Genomic DNA, 15,285 nt, shown 5'->3' with positions numbered 1-15,285 from the left:
TAAAATGTATGTGAAGAGTACTACAACATGCTTGAAGTATACAAAACCTTCAAAAACAGCACAACGGGTTTTTGTATTCAAAGCACCACGTAAAAGGTTGTCCCACAAGATATGCAAAACAATCATTTGTCTCTGCATTAAGACAATGGATGTACCGTCCGTCTGTTTCAACTGCAGACAACGTGCCAGTGGACACGACAGAACCAAAGAACATTGTTGACATAACCTCAATAACATGCCTCATGCTTTTTCGTTTTTACTTGATGCTATTTTTTGTGCAAATGCTCAACTTTCTGTGCTATTTACAGTCTTGAAAATTTGAGCCTAGAGTGGTGTGAACGCAGGTTTTTACTGTCATTTAGATAGAATTCCTCCATTTAATTATCTAAAAGATATGTTGCATTGAGAAGCACCCGGGCAACGCCGGGTATTAAGCTAGTGTGGTTTATAAATACTGGTTATGTGTTATGAAGTTTTATTGCATTGTGAAAAAAAGGAACACGAATTCAACCGGAAAATAACGACTTTTATTAAAAAGCGATCTTTATTTCTGTTAACCTTGGCCATGCAACTTAACAAGTAAATTAATAAAGAAATAAGTATATCGTAACACAAATCATAACTTCTTATAACAATAGTACTGAACACATAACAAGTTCATCAGCCATTTCTGAGAAAACAACAGTACATGAGATTTAACAAACTCATTGTTATATGAACAAAATAAAGCATGGTATGCTTTTAATTCCACAAAACATAGTAAAAAAGGGGAAAAACATGTAACAAATATGGCAAATCACAAAATAACACTGTGATGCACAGAAGTTGACACTTCTTGAACCGGGCAGCTCTCAGTTTTAAATCATGACGTTACAATGGCACGGGATATCCAAGGTTTCAGCTGTTAAGTTTTGAAAATGTAGATGCTTCACACATCCATAGTGAACAAGACTTCTTCATGGTTTTCTGAAAGAATGGAAATATTCATTAAGGATGATAATGAATGTTAATACATAATGAAACACATAATATACATAATGAAACATACATGTGAAATGCTAAATACATAAAACATATTTTAAAACCATATAATTGATAAAATATATTATTTTATAACACAAAAGGGCAGAAATCCCCAACTGTTTTTACTTCCTTTTACAAAAAAGGAAGTATTGTATTCACGAAAAAAATTTCCCCCAAAAATCATTTCCATTTTGCTCACCCCTGAATGAATGTTGAGTTTTTTTTTTCAATCCGACCACACACGGATAAGTGCCTAAGAACGTATAGACCCTCGAATTTTCCATTTTGACAATTCCTGAGTTAATTACAATGAGTTTTCTTGTGACGTCCGTATGTATGTCGCATAACTCAAGAACGGTATGTCTTAGAAAGTTGAAATTTGGTACGTAGACTCCTAGTGGGGACTAGTTGTGCACCTCCCCTTTTGGTTGCATTTGGATGTTTCTAAAAGGGTTTTTTGCATCTTTATAGGGGGAATTTTTGTTAATTTCGATGCAAACTCAAGTGGTGTTATAATTTGGCGACATATCACCAGTCTTTTGGTCGGCAGGGTTTGTTGCCAACTTGATGACAAATTAGGTGATTTTTTAAAAAAATTTAAATCTGGTTTCAATTTGGCCACTGTTGGTGATATTTAGAGAGTTAACTATTGACTCACATTAAAATTGCCAATAATGGAGAAATAACATTAAATTGGTGTAAAAGGAAGTCATGTGATGCATACATCAGCTCGTTTACTCGAGGGCAACACCTCATACTAAAATTTTTAGCTGAAGCTTTTTTCTGAGGTACATTGCTTATAGCCAAGCGTGTTAAAGTGGCCTGCGTCAATGTTACCTTCATATAGTGACACAGAAATCAAACAGAAGATTTCAATCAAATATTCCTAAGCAACATCTTTCAATGATCCGACAGATGTTGCTTAGGAATATTTGAGCTAACACTTTCATGTAAGAATTAAAATAAAAAAAAGTTTCAAAATTGAAAAATATTTCATATATATATATATATATAGCAAAGCTTTAGTCCTCTAAATTTACCAAATAAATGTGACATAATTGCATTAATTGTTTTTTTTAAAAGTAATTTAAAATAATTAAATAAAAAAAAAAATTTAGAATCCAAAATATAACGGTTGAATAAATTTACATTAAGAGAGTTAAAAAATCCAAGTTATTTGAGAATATTTTAATTACAGGTCATTTGGAAAAAAGACCTATAAACAATACTTTAATGTATATTTAATTTTTTACTTCTTTAACTTTTGAAGACAGAATTATACATTTTAAACCAAGCACATATGATGTAAATTTGAAATAGCAAAGATTGCTTTGAACATTACGTTTAGTATTTGAAATTGCATCATAAATAGTACATTTGATTGGAATTTCATCAGAGATTAAAAACTTTTTAAATGATATAAAATTAAAAAATATGTGAAAAAACTTATGAACATTTGAAATGATAAATGGTTAGCACTTCACCTTAATATTAGGGGTGAAATGATTTAATGAAAGATTTAATTCCACATTTTTATTTTACTTTTTAGAATTTAAGATACATTTTATTCCTGAATTGTCTGACTATGTTTTGTCAATTTAAAAAAAGAGAATATTTTCTCCTATTATTTCTGCTCATTTGGAATGCATACATTATTATTATTTGACCATAATTCATAAATTATCAGATTTTTTGCGATGGCTGCATTTTCAACCATCTCAACTGCCAAAACAAAACAATGCTTTAATTTTTTTTTTTTTTTTGCTGAAGCATTTCACAAGATTTTAAAAAACTTCTATCAAAAATGGTGATGAGAGGTCCAATATCAAGTTGCTCTGTTGTGTCTCAAATGATATTTTCAGTGTAAATGCGTTACGGCTCTCCAATAAGCTTATTAGATTGGGTTCGCCTTCTACTGCCATACAGTAATTACTTTTATTCTTTCAATGTAGCGTATTTGCTACATTTAGTTTTCAAATCCATGGTTTTCCATGACTTCTGCTTACAACTTTTCATGAGTCATGGCACGTAACTTTTTCAGAAAACACAAACATTTTTCACAACATCGTCTAAGTGTATTATGAAAATAAAATTGAAACCACCCGAGCAAAGCTTTGCAAATCTTTCAAAAAAATGCAAATTAAAGCAAAATATAATGACTTGAGTTATTATTATAACTAGAAAATAATTAATGCAACAATGACTAGTGATACGCAGATGAAATATAAATAGTGAAATATTCAATTTAATATTTATTTCAAAGAAAATGCATCGATAAATCCAAAAAAATTGCCAGTTACAACAAATCATACAATTTTTTTCCATAGTTCTACAAGTATAAGCAATTTCTTTTTTTTTTCCAAAAAAAGGCCTAATATGATACACAATATTCTTTCATCACTAAGAATATTGAATGAGAGCTTAAAACTTAAAATAATTTAAAGTGAAATAGTTCATTTTGTTTACTTATTCAATCATTTATTAATTCACTTACGTATATTCATTTAATGCTTAATTTATTTATTCTTTCATTTAATAATTCACATATTAAACATGATTCATTCTTTCACTTATATTTTCTTATTCATTCACTACTTTATTAATGCATTTAATTTTCTCATACATTGATTTTATTCATTTATTGCTTCATTACCTATTATTTTCATTCTTTTATTTGCTCATAATATTTTCAATCACTAAATTACTCAAAAATATTTTTATTTTTTTCATAGATCTCACTAGAAAAATATTTTATTCTTCACTTTGTCTCAGTAAACAACAGAAAAAAGGTGAAAAATCTTCACTTTTTTTTTAAAGGTACAAATTTATTGGCAAAATATTCAAATGGTAGTTGAAGGCAAGTTTTATAACAAAATGCATTGTTCTTTGAGTGGCTCAATTTTCAAAACAAATTTCCAATTTGCTAATTTTGAAAAGTTATTCTTATCTTAGTTAACTTAGCATGATCTTTAGTAAATAGCAATAAAGGGACAGTACAGGGTAACACTTTATGAAGCTATGTCTAGTCTAGAGCAACAACATGAAAAAGTGGACAAAACCACTTTTTTTCCCCATTGCTACTCTTAAACGCATTGAAGTTATCTTTCTGTTGCAGATTGTAGTTTAAAATAAACTATTTTTTTTTTATCAAAAAGTAAAAACATTAGCAATAGCTATAAATATCTCTAGTTAACTAGGCATTAATTTACCTTGCTTTCCTTCACCTTCAACAATAGCACCATTTTCCTTTGGTTTGTTTTGATTAGGACTAGTGATTCCCGGAATATTCGGCAAATTCTTTGGTGGGGTTCGAGCAATTGGAGAATTCCGCATTTGCATTAAAAAGGATCTATCATATATGATACGAGTGCCTATTAAAGATAAATTGATCATAAATGTTACAGCAAAAGAACAAATAATTTTTAAGTAATGCAATAAATGAATGAATCATTAATATGACAAAAATCAGGTTTAAAAAAAAAAAAGCTTTTTTTATCAAGATAGGGAGGGAAGAGGATATTGATTATGAATAAGATGGAATAACAATTCTTCTCAGAATAAAAAAGATTGATTATCCATACTGAAAGAGCTAAAATGATCAAATGTAAAAGAAATATTTTAGAATGATCACGTAAGCAGTCTTGCATAACATAGACGAACGCGCGAACGAACGTTCACAGAAAATTTTTGGCTCTGTAGAATTTTTTTTTCAACTGCTAATGTCATTATTATTTTTTTTTTAAAGGGAATGTCAAAAATAATCCCAGTTTATTTCTATTAAATCATTTCTCCAAAAGCTTTTCGAAAAACATGTGTGAAAAAAAATGATGGTTTTGGCAAATTTCTTCAGTTGATGGAAAATAAGCACAAAATATATTGAAAAAAAAATGAAGTACTTTTTTTTGTCCCTTTCATATTTGAATATAAATTTAATTCTTTATTCAAGTGTGAGTTAGGCAAAAAAATTATTTGCAGAAAATTTTCCAGTTAGGATTTATGTTCGCAGAAAGCTTTTCATTTTATCTAAGTCTGCATGTAAAATGTAAGTAAAAGTTCTTTTTGAATAAAAGATTAATCTTTCAAAAAAGACAAGAATGTTTTCATAATGCCGGCAAAGGAAGGAGTTTTTATTCATTTCTTGCAGATTAAGAAAAGTAACTTTTTCTAGTAGTATTAATTATAAATTCCTAATCTCAAATTCAACATTTTGAAGCAGTCTAAGATTATATCATTTAATATCAGTCTTGACTAAAAGACTACTTTTGAAATAAAATTGAGGCAGTGAGAAGCAAAGGGATGTAAGTGAAAAAATTAAAATTTGGAGATAACTAGTACATGTAGTAGATGAACCACTCCACTGTCTTGGTGCAAGAGATAGTAGTACTCAGGGAAAATTTATAGCTGAAGTAAACAAAGAGGGTTGCTGTTTGGTGCCACTTTCATGAATTACTCATTGGATTGCCGATCCTTTGCAGGAACATTTCAATTATCTGATCGGAAATCAGACAATAGTATCGCCAAATCTCACATTGCTTTGTTTACTTCCACTAGCAGTTCTCGCTGAATTCACTTTAGTAGGGTAGCTCTGGTAGATGATGTTGAAGGTGGGAAAACTTCTGGTAGAGGATGTCCTCGATTTTCAAAAAAATTCAGGATGTAAGAGTAGTGCTTTGATAAGAAAAATATGTTTTAATGTTCTCAAATATGCCGGTCAATCAGGGTTGGCAAAAACCCGGGTTTTTTTTAAAAAAGCCTACGAACCCAGGGTTTTTTTTTAAATAAAACCCAATAAAACCCAACTAAAGTTGGGTTTTTTAAAAGAAATGTGGGTTTTTTAATCTTTTTTTAGGGAAAATGTGGGGAACTTGTATCATATTGCAGCATAAGTATGGACAAAGCTCAAAAATTGTCTTGAGGTAAAAAAAGCTGGAAAACTAGTTAAAATTCAGCGTTTTCTGAAGAAAAGTATAAAAGACAACGAAACCCAAGAATAGTGAAGTTTCAGATTTTTTAGTTTCCATGATTACCAACAGTTAAGGCAAAGTTACTTCTCAAGTCTATTGTTCGGTTTTAATTACTTTTTTTTTTTTGCATTTTACTTTATTGTATTTCATTTTGTTATGCAAAACTACTGTAGAACCTCAAGTAGTTTAAATCTATTTTTACTGAATTCCAGCTTAATCGAGACATTTCTTTGAATTTAATGTTGCCTGTTTTTCGATTTCTGTGTACACTGTACAGAGTAAGACAAATTAAACTTTTTTCGTTAGATAATGAAAATACTGTACATCCTATTCTGTTTTCTGTCCGACCGTTTGAAAAACCTGTTAATTTCTAAAAAATATACCTTATTTTTTCGAAATTTGTGACGTGTTGGTTTGCAGAAAATAATTCACATGAAAGCCTTTTAGCTAGAGTAGTTTCCTCTGTACAATCTACAAATATTGAGAAAATCAGACGTGACAGGACTTAGTCAAGATAATTTGAGTTATTTATTGAGACCAGTTAAAGAAAAAAGTTCAATATATTTATTAAAATCTTTGAAGTATTTTTTTAATGCCCTTAAGAGTTAAGAAATACTTTTAAAGTTCAAAATTCATTTTTTATGTCCATTGTTTCTGGTGAAGAACAAATAAAAAAGTTTAAATTATAAAAGTATTTAAATTAATTAATTTTTTTAAAATTTCTCAGAAAATTTAAAAAAACCCAAAAGTGGGCTAAATAATGGGTTTTTTTAAAAAAACCCATTGGGTCCAACCCAATTGGGTCCAATCCGACCAACCCTGCGGTCAATACAGTTGGTTAATAGCTCATTTTAAAGAGAATTGCATGAGCTTTAACTTGACATGCAACTTGCATATTTTTCTTGAATTTTTAAGTTTTTTTCAAATTTAAATTTTTTAAAAGTGAGTGCCTTTTAAAAATTTTGAAAAAAATATATGTTTTTTAATATGTTTTAGGTAATGCATACTAAAAATTTCAGAGTGGGGACATAATGAGATCAGCAGTTATAGCAAATAACGCTTAACTAAGCAATTTCCAATTTAGTAACATTTTACTTAAAAATTATGATTTAAATTAAAATGTAATTAAAAATTGAAAATGAAATGCATTAAGAACATCTAAGGACAGCAGATCATGCAGCAGGGCAATTCCATGATAAGGTCAACCAGATGATCAAATTTTCAAAATTAAAATTTGTAAACAAATGAGGCGTCATTTTAAAGGTAAAGAGTTGTATATTTTGAAATGCCTGTCTAAAATTTGATCACTTCAGTTATAAATAAGTTACAGCAGGTTAAACCAAGGTCAACATCTTGAGTATTTTCAAACCATATTTGAGGACTCTTGAAGAAATTCTGTTTTTTCCAAAAAATACATGCTAATATTATGAATTGAGATGAATAACCATTTAAAGATACAGAGTGTTGCTGGTGATGTTGCAAAAATGTGTCAAAATATAATTCATTTTGATTTGTAAAAGAATTCCTCTGGGGTACATTAAGTGTTTTACGTCCGACACCAAAATGGGCAGTTAATTATGCTGAGCCAATAAATTTAAAGCTACATACATGTATTTTTGGGTACAAAGTAAGAATTTCAATCTCTTTGATGTAACCTATTTTCATTTTGTAAAAGTTAAAGTGAAACATGCATAAAAAACAACTTAGTGAATTTATTGTATATATATACATTTAGGGTTGATAGGGGTAAGTAGGACCCTTTTGAGAAAAGGTGTGTTGAATGAATGTGATACAGTTGATTAAGATCAATTTTGGCAAATTTGCTAAAACTATAAGTGTAAAAAGAAATTAGAAACACTAAATGACTGCGTCTATGTAAAGTTGGCTAAGGAAGAACCATTATCAACATTCAACCCATATAAATCTTGATGGTTTTCTTTCATGTAAGTTTCACAAATAACTAATCACCAGCTTTTGTAGCTGAACTATCAATTCCTACTAAGTCATCATAGTTGTCTTGTATTTCACTAATACTTCATCAAAGTTGCTTTTGATTTTCAAATTCTCACTGTTGGGGGGGGGGGGAGACTACTTACCCCATAGTGTGGGGACGTCTTATAGCAAAATTTTACGTGGTAAGTGGGGGCCCCTCCTCTAAAACAGTTTTTAATAATATTTTACTTAAAAATTCTGACTGCAGTATGCACTTTAAGTTAAACTGCATATGAATGTTTAATGATCATAAAAAAATAAATGCTAACCGGGAAACACTTCTTTAAAAAATGCTGCTTAAACTCGCCAAAAAATATTGTTCAGATTTTTTTTTTTTTTGACTAAGTTCTCTGACCTAGAAAAAAATTCCACTTAACCCAAATATATGCAAAACTAATCACTATGATGAACCATGACATGATCAATGTAAAAAAGTATAAAAACCATATGGATATTTCAGTTTTTGGGGGGGTGATCCACTTACACCAGTGTCCCACTTCCCCCAATCAACCCTACTTTTGAATTTACTTGGTAAATTTTGTTTCAGTATATGTAACCTATAATTTACATATTTATAACTGTAATCATTGTTATGTATTTACACTTAAGAGCAATAGTTTACATCCAATATGAACAATTTACGTCCGACACCGAAAATTTACGTCCGACACCAAGCTAAAAATATTTTTTTAAATAATTTTATTCTTTATAATATCATTTGAAAACTGTGAAATATGCTTCAATCATAAGTGTACTTTAGAATTAAGCTGTTTTTAAAATTAAAATGTAAGCCAATTCACAGACTTTTAGTAATTTTTAAGTAAACCATCAATTTTACTATTTGTGTGTTTACCTCCGACACCAACTCTTTAAATTTTTTTAAATTATACTTTAGGGATCTATTTTGAAAAACTAACATTTTTTTAATTCAGTGGGATGTAGTAAGTATCTTGTAAATAAATTTGATCATTTTGGAACAGTTTATATTTGGTAAATGGAATTAAAACTGAGAAATTTTTCTTCATTTTTTTTACCATGGAATTGCCCAGCAGCTTGTTTAGACAAGTGTGAAAACAAACAAAAGCAGTTTTTGCTAAATATTATTCCTTTTCACAACACACAAAAGAGATAAGCAAACATGATGATGCTGATGATTTGGACTTGAATGATATAGTTGGTTTCGTACCATGTTGTATGAAATAATGAATGGTAGCTAGGTTGTGTTTTAGGCATTGAAAATGAGGAGATTTTATACAACCTCATGGACCTTCCCCCCCTACTTCCTCTCTCTCTCTTTTAAGTATCCGTATATTCCTGATGTATTGATAGTAAATAAAACTGAAGTACAAACCAAAGTTGACCCTAGAACATAAACTGGAAGGGTTTATAATCTCACAGAATCGGAAAGTACAAAGGCGAGTAAAAAGCTACTTTACAAATTGAGGAGATGAAAGAATTTTCTGCACAATGGTATTTTCAGGGTTGGCTTTCTGCCGGCAGAAACTAGTTTTTGCCGTGCCAGTGGCAGAAACTGGTTATAACCGGTAAAAAACCGGCAAAAACTTAAAAATGTCTTTTAATAACTCAAGCAATTAGTAAATGATATTTGTTTAAGTAAACTAAAAAATTAAACATCATTTCATCATTTAAAAAATAAAATCCCATGCTAGTGCCCTTGATTTAGTTCAGAAAGAGAACTTTCCAATTGCAGAGGCTCGTACTATTTGGATTAATTTAACAAAGGATAAAAAATCATACAGGGCTGCTTAGGAAAGAGGAGTGACATACAGAATTAAACAGGCATTACTGATTGTAATTTGCTCACTTATATGCTTCCTCTAAATTGTTTGTGATTGAAATTATCATGTCATGTCCTTCAAGAAGAAAGTGCCAGAATTTTACTTGCCTAAATTTTGTACCTAATGTCACAGCTTTGCAAAACAAATTGGCCCCATTTCTCAAAACTTATTTTTCCAGTCAAATTTTTACCACAACCCCAGTTACTACATGGTAGACCAGTTATACAATAGATGAAAGTTTCATGAACATTGCTTGCTCCTTGATGCATTGTCTGCTAGCTCTTCTGTTTTAAGAATATTCTAAAATTTCTTATTTGTGCGTAGTAAATTGAGAACCTGTTTAGATTTTTGAAACCACCTTTTTTAAGAGGCAATTGCAGGGTCCAAACAATGTAACATTTGATTTTGAATTGTGATAATTTTGTAATAAAATTACAGTACTTTGGTTAACAATTAATTATTTTTTCCATGCATTTTCTGTTGCATATCAAGAATTACTTTTTCATTTTGTGAGTTTTTGCCAGTTTCTCTCGCAAAGTGGTTTTTGCCATGCCGTTTTTAACTGGTTTCTACCAGTGGTTTTAACCACCTCGGCAGAAACTTGCCAACCCTATGTACTATCGAATTCTTTGCATTTATACTTTTCAAAATTAGTCCCTCTTGAAGTTTCTGTGCTAATCCTGTTTACTGAACTTCAAAAGAATCAAGACAACCAAAATGTAATATATTTTTGAAATTTAAAGGTTAACTAACTGAACTATTTATAGCTTTACTGCAAAATTTTTATAATACAGTGAAACCTGTGTAAGTTGACCACTTGCGGTGCAGTACTTTGGTGGTCAACTTAGACAGGTGGTCAACTTATAAAGGGGGTTAATGTTTTTTTCTTTTTTTGACATTTCTTGCACCATGTATTCAATTTTTGACAAATTGACACTTACTATCTCCGTTCAACTCACATTCATTGTTTAACATTACTTTGAAACAATAATTTAAAATGTTATTCAAATATTTTTAGAGGTTATTTTCTCAGAATGACGTATAATGTGTCATGTAAATTTAAAATTTCAGTAAATTGATCAAAAAAAATCATTGTTTATAAAAAGTTATTTGATATTAATAGTTCCAAAAAATTCATAGCTAATCAAAAATAACAATTTTTTTTTTTTTTTTTTTCTCATATACATTTAATACATTTATAACCATGATGATCTACTTTTCAAAAAAATAACTCCTCATTGAAGTTTGGCGCACTTATTAGACACTAGTTTTGGAAATTCCATATGTGTCAGCTAATTTTCTCTGGGTTTCTCCCTTTTCAATTAATTTTAATACTTCATACTTTTTATCAATCTCACGTTCAACTAACTTTCTTTTTGAAGCCATTTTATGTAAAACTATAACAGAAAGAGCAACAAGGTGATGAACTCTCCTAGTTCAATATGGCAGTTGAAAATGTACCATTTCTTTATCCCTTGCACTAGAAATACTGCAATGCAAGTAACTTTTACTCTGGCACAATTCCAGTGTTACCACAAAACATTGCAAGTGGAAATAAATACTTTGTACTTTTCTACTGACACATGTTTTCATTGAACAGAGAGTACAAAAGGTAATCTCAAATAGAACAACAAAAGAAAAACAAGTTTGGAGAATAAAAGGGTTCTTAGTAGTTTTCCAATGTGGTTAAACTTATAAGGAGGTTTAGTTATGTTGCTGTTTTATTTAGTTGGTAAAATGCTGGTCTGGCACCAAAAATATTCCTGGAAAGCTATAAAAAAATAATAAAATAATTTGCTAAATTAATTTTTAAAAAATAAACCAAGTGGTCAACTTACAAAGGGTTTTTTACAGTACTCCAAACCAAATTTGGGGTACATTAGTGGTCAAGTTAGACAGGTGGTCAAGATAGAAAGGTGGTCAAGTTACAGAGGTTCTCCTTCATTATACAAGATAGGACTAATTCCGTTCCTGACAAAAGCGGTCAACATAGACAGGTGGTCAACTTACAAAGGTGGTCAACTTTACAGGTTTTACTGTATTATTAAAATTAATTAAAACATGTATATCTTGAAAGAAATTTTAATTGTTAAAAATAGTTTTGTGCATGAAAAAAAGTATTATCTATTGTTTTTTTTTAATTTTAAAAGAAAATGCTAAATAGCACTCATTGCATTATTTGCTATATAATGGCTGATTCCATCATGTCCCTACTGTGAAATTTTTTGGATGTATTAACTAAAAAGCATATTAAAAAACATATATTTTTTCAAAATTAAAAAAAAAACATATTTTAAAAAATTTAAATTTTAAAATTAAAAAAAATTAAAAATTTAAGAACCATATGCAAGTTGCATGTCAAATTAAAGCTTATGCAATTCTCTTTACAATGAGCTATTAACCAACTGTACCGACTTTATACAACTAAAAGTGTAGCATTTTTAAGCACAACAGATGAGTAAAAAAACATTTTTACAGATTAGAAAAATTAATAACTTATTAACCAAAAGAGAGATTTTTTAAAAAAAGTAGATCTGAATTTAGAATGTCGCGCGAGCAGTATAATCCCTGAAAATTATAAAAATCTGAGATGGTCGATTTTAAAATTATTTTCTTTTGGTTGATTTGACATGAATATATTGATATATATATATATATATATAAATATATTGATATATTTATTTTAGGGCAGATATTTTTGTTTGAAATTTTAAAACTGATCATTCTGCAAAGTCCAAAGGACGCATTTTGAATTTCTGTTGGTTTAAAAAAAAGCATGAAAGCTGGAGTTGAAAAGGAAAGAAAATAAACATAAAGTAAATGAACAACTTTTCAGATCAAAAATTTATTAGGCCTCTTGCATGGGATTTTTCCATTTTTTCAATTGCGAGCTTGGTAAAACATCATTTTCTAGAGTGAGTTTATTGAAAATGGTTTGAAATAGCGATTAATATTTTTGCTTTTATTTAGGTACTAGGTCTCAACTAGTTTAATACAAAAAAAAAAACATATAATATTGTGTTACTACTTTAAAATTATTACTTAAAATTAGGCTTTTCACAAAATTTCATGGTAAAAAACAGAAGTTCTTTCCTTACTTTTATTTTAAGCATAGAAGTTGGTGCACCAAATAAGTGGGGGGGGGGGGGGGGCGCGTCAAAAGAAGTGTATGATGGGGTTAAAGGGCGTGGCTCATGATTTTTCTTTTTTTTTTTTTTTGTAAAACTGGGCTGTATTAAAGGCTTTTAACACTGCTGATGCTATGACCTCCAAAAAATGTTGAATATGACCTCAAAAACCGGGATAGATATCCATTATTGACTTTGCCCTTTTTAACTATTTGGCTGGAAAATTACTAAAAAGAAGCCTCAGCAACAGTTCGTAAAGCTGAGAGTCCTATGTATGAACAATCATCTTTCGTGAAACAGCTGATAACAAGTGATGTTTCAAGCCAAGTCTTATAAAGTTTTAAACAAAAATGTTTTGTGGAACAAAATTCTTAACTGATAGTATATACAGCAAGCTATGCTTCTAGAAAAATTATAATTTTATAATTAATTTAAGTACAGGGTTGGTACGTTTTTTACCGTCCTTTCCAAAATCATCAGAAAGTGTCCAAAACTACATTTCTAAAAAAACTATTTTGTGAGAAAGTATCAAAACAGAGTTTTGTTTTATATTTAATATTTATTGTATGTGAATATTCAAGAAAAAAATATATATATAACTTATTTGTACAGCTAAATCTCATCCTGTTATATAGAAGTTGAATTCTTCAATTAAAATTTCAATTTGTATGTATGAGTTTTTTTTTTTTTTTTTTTCTTCTTCATAATAACAACCAAATTTTTTGACATTTTTGCATGGGTGCAAATGAAAGTTTTCAAAATATAGTGCAACAGTTCACTTAAATGAAATAAATGACAATTTTTTTTATAATTACAAAATGTATTAGATTAAAAATATGAATTAAAAAAAGAAAGTGCACAAATTTTAAAATATAAGTGCATATATTTAACCACCAATTATTTACTCTTTAATCGAAATTTAAAAAAGATTTTTAGTTTTCATCATGTAAACTTATATGCAAAAACCATTAAAAAAATTAAGCTTTTTCTTTTTGCACTTTAATAGGTAACATTCCTTTGAGTTATAAATGGAACTGATAATAGTTGTCTTGATAGTGTTGTGAATTTCCTTTCATAATTCTACCAACTTACATAATGAAGTTTTTATGAAACTAGCAATTTTTTTAAGGAAAATATTTTTTAAATGAACTCGAACATTTCAGAGAAAAATATTATCAAATACTGATGAATTAATTACATTACAGCCCTTTAGCTTTAGCATAGTTTTGGACGATAAAAACCACTTGTCCTGTTCTAAACCAGTTTTGGACAGTCCTAAACCCATCCCTGATTGAAGAGTAATTCTGTTTGCTACTTTGTAAATTAAAAAAAAAAAAAAAAAACTCGTTAATTATGTTACAACAAATTTTTTACATGTTTTATTTTTTGTCACTAACTGAATAACTTTTTAAACAGCATATGGTTTGCAAAACACTGGTAGTTAAACTTGATTACAATTTCCATAAACCAAAAAAAATTCGTTTCTATTCCCTGTAGTTAAGTAGAATTTTAGCATTAAAATATCAAAAGAACACGAACAGCATTGCACATCTGCTGGGGAACACGATACTGGATTAAATAGACATCGACATGAAATGCAATTTTATTTTGCACACTTAACATTTTTATTGAGTAAATTTAAAACTGAAATGAAATCATTGTTGTAATTAATTTTACAACAATTGAAAATAAGCGAATCGTAATTTCTTGCCAGAAGGATTAATTTAGTGCAAGGGATTTAAATCCCCGCTAAATGGGCGTGTTTCACATTTAAATCGCACGATTTAACAATAATGCGAGAAAAATACAAAGGAAACAGCACAGAATAAATTTCAGTTTCGTAATTAGAGAATCCTTTCTGCAACTTTACAAATGCTTATCATTATGTTTGCGTATCAGCTCTGCATCCAGTTTCCGCAAACAACGAAGCGCACCAAAACAAAGTCACATGCTTGGATCAAAACAGAACATATGTTGTGCTACAATCAAGCATTACGGGTTAATACAACAGTATAAAAAGGGGGAAATTTCAATATGAAATATTACATTACGAAAAAAAAAAATTACGAACCGCCTGGTGTAGTTGCAAAAATGGTTCCACCAGGAGTAGAAGAGTAGTCTATAGGTAACTGAGACGCATCATTAATTACAACGCGACGAGATGGAATTTCTCGATTGTTACTGCTCTTCCTTGTAGGAGAGTTGTTATTCATTATTATAAAAATATTTACAAAAATATACAAGATATTTGAAATAATACTATCAATATCGATTCATCAACGTCGTTATGAGAGTACCGATGCTTTCACACTACTACCACGCAGACCATAAAAACAAGCAGTATGTATAATTACTGTTGCCACAAAATAATAGCAGCAG

The 15,285-nt window shown here is 29.5% G+C and overlaps 1 protein-coding gene across 1 annotated transcript; it reads right to left on the bottom strand.

The window, feature by feature from the left end:
• Nucleotides 1–505: 505 nt before the first annotated feature.
• On the bottom strand, nucleotides 506–15,238 carry LOC129220319 (eukaryotic translation initiation factor 4E-binding protein 1-like). Its single transcript, XM_054854719.1, has 3 exons — nucleotides 14,978–15,238; nucleotides 4,233–4,394; nucleotides 506–966 (listed from the first exon to the last, which is right to left on the bottom strand). Exons 1-3 carry the CDS (start codon nucleotides 15,117–15,119, stop codon nucleotides 929–931), a joined length of 342 nt encoding a protein of 113 aa, XP_054710694.1. The 5' UTR covers nucleotides 15,120–15,238; the 3' UTR covers nucleotides 506–928.
• Between the last annotated feature and the right edge of the window lie 47 nt (nucleotides 15,239–15,285).

This window comes from Uloborus diversus, chromosome 4, assembly GCF_026930045.1.
Source record: "Uloborus diversus isolate 005 chromosome 4, Udiv.v.3.1, whole genome shotgun sequence".
Taxonomy (NCBI): domain Eukaryota; kingdom Metazoa; phylum Arthropoda; class Arachnida; order Araneae; family Uloboridae; genus Uloborus; species Uloborus diversus.
This window is presented reverse-complemented; position numbering and strand designations above follow the sequence as displayed.

Bases quoted from the DNA above. Each gene is read 5' to 3' on its own strand.
- LOC129220319 (XM_054854719.1), bottom strand. From the start codon at position 15,119: ATGAATAACAACTCTCCTACAAGGAAGAGCAGTAACAATCGAGAAATT. The intron at 4,395-14,977 runs GTTCGTAATTTT...TATCTTTAATAG, and splicing joins TTTTGCAACTACACCAGGCG to GCACTCGTATCATATATGAT. The intron at 967-4,232 runs GTAAATTAATGC...CCATTCTTTCAG, and splicing joins TGAAGGTGAAGGAAAGCAAG to AAAACCATGAAGAAGTCTTG.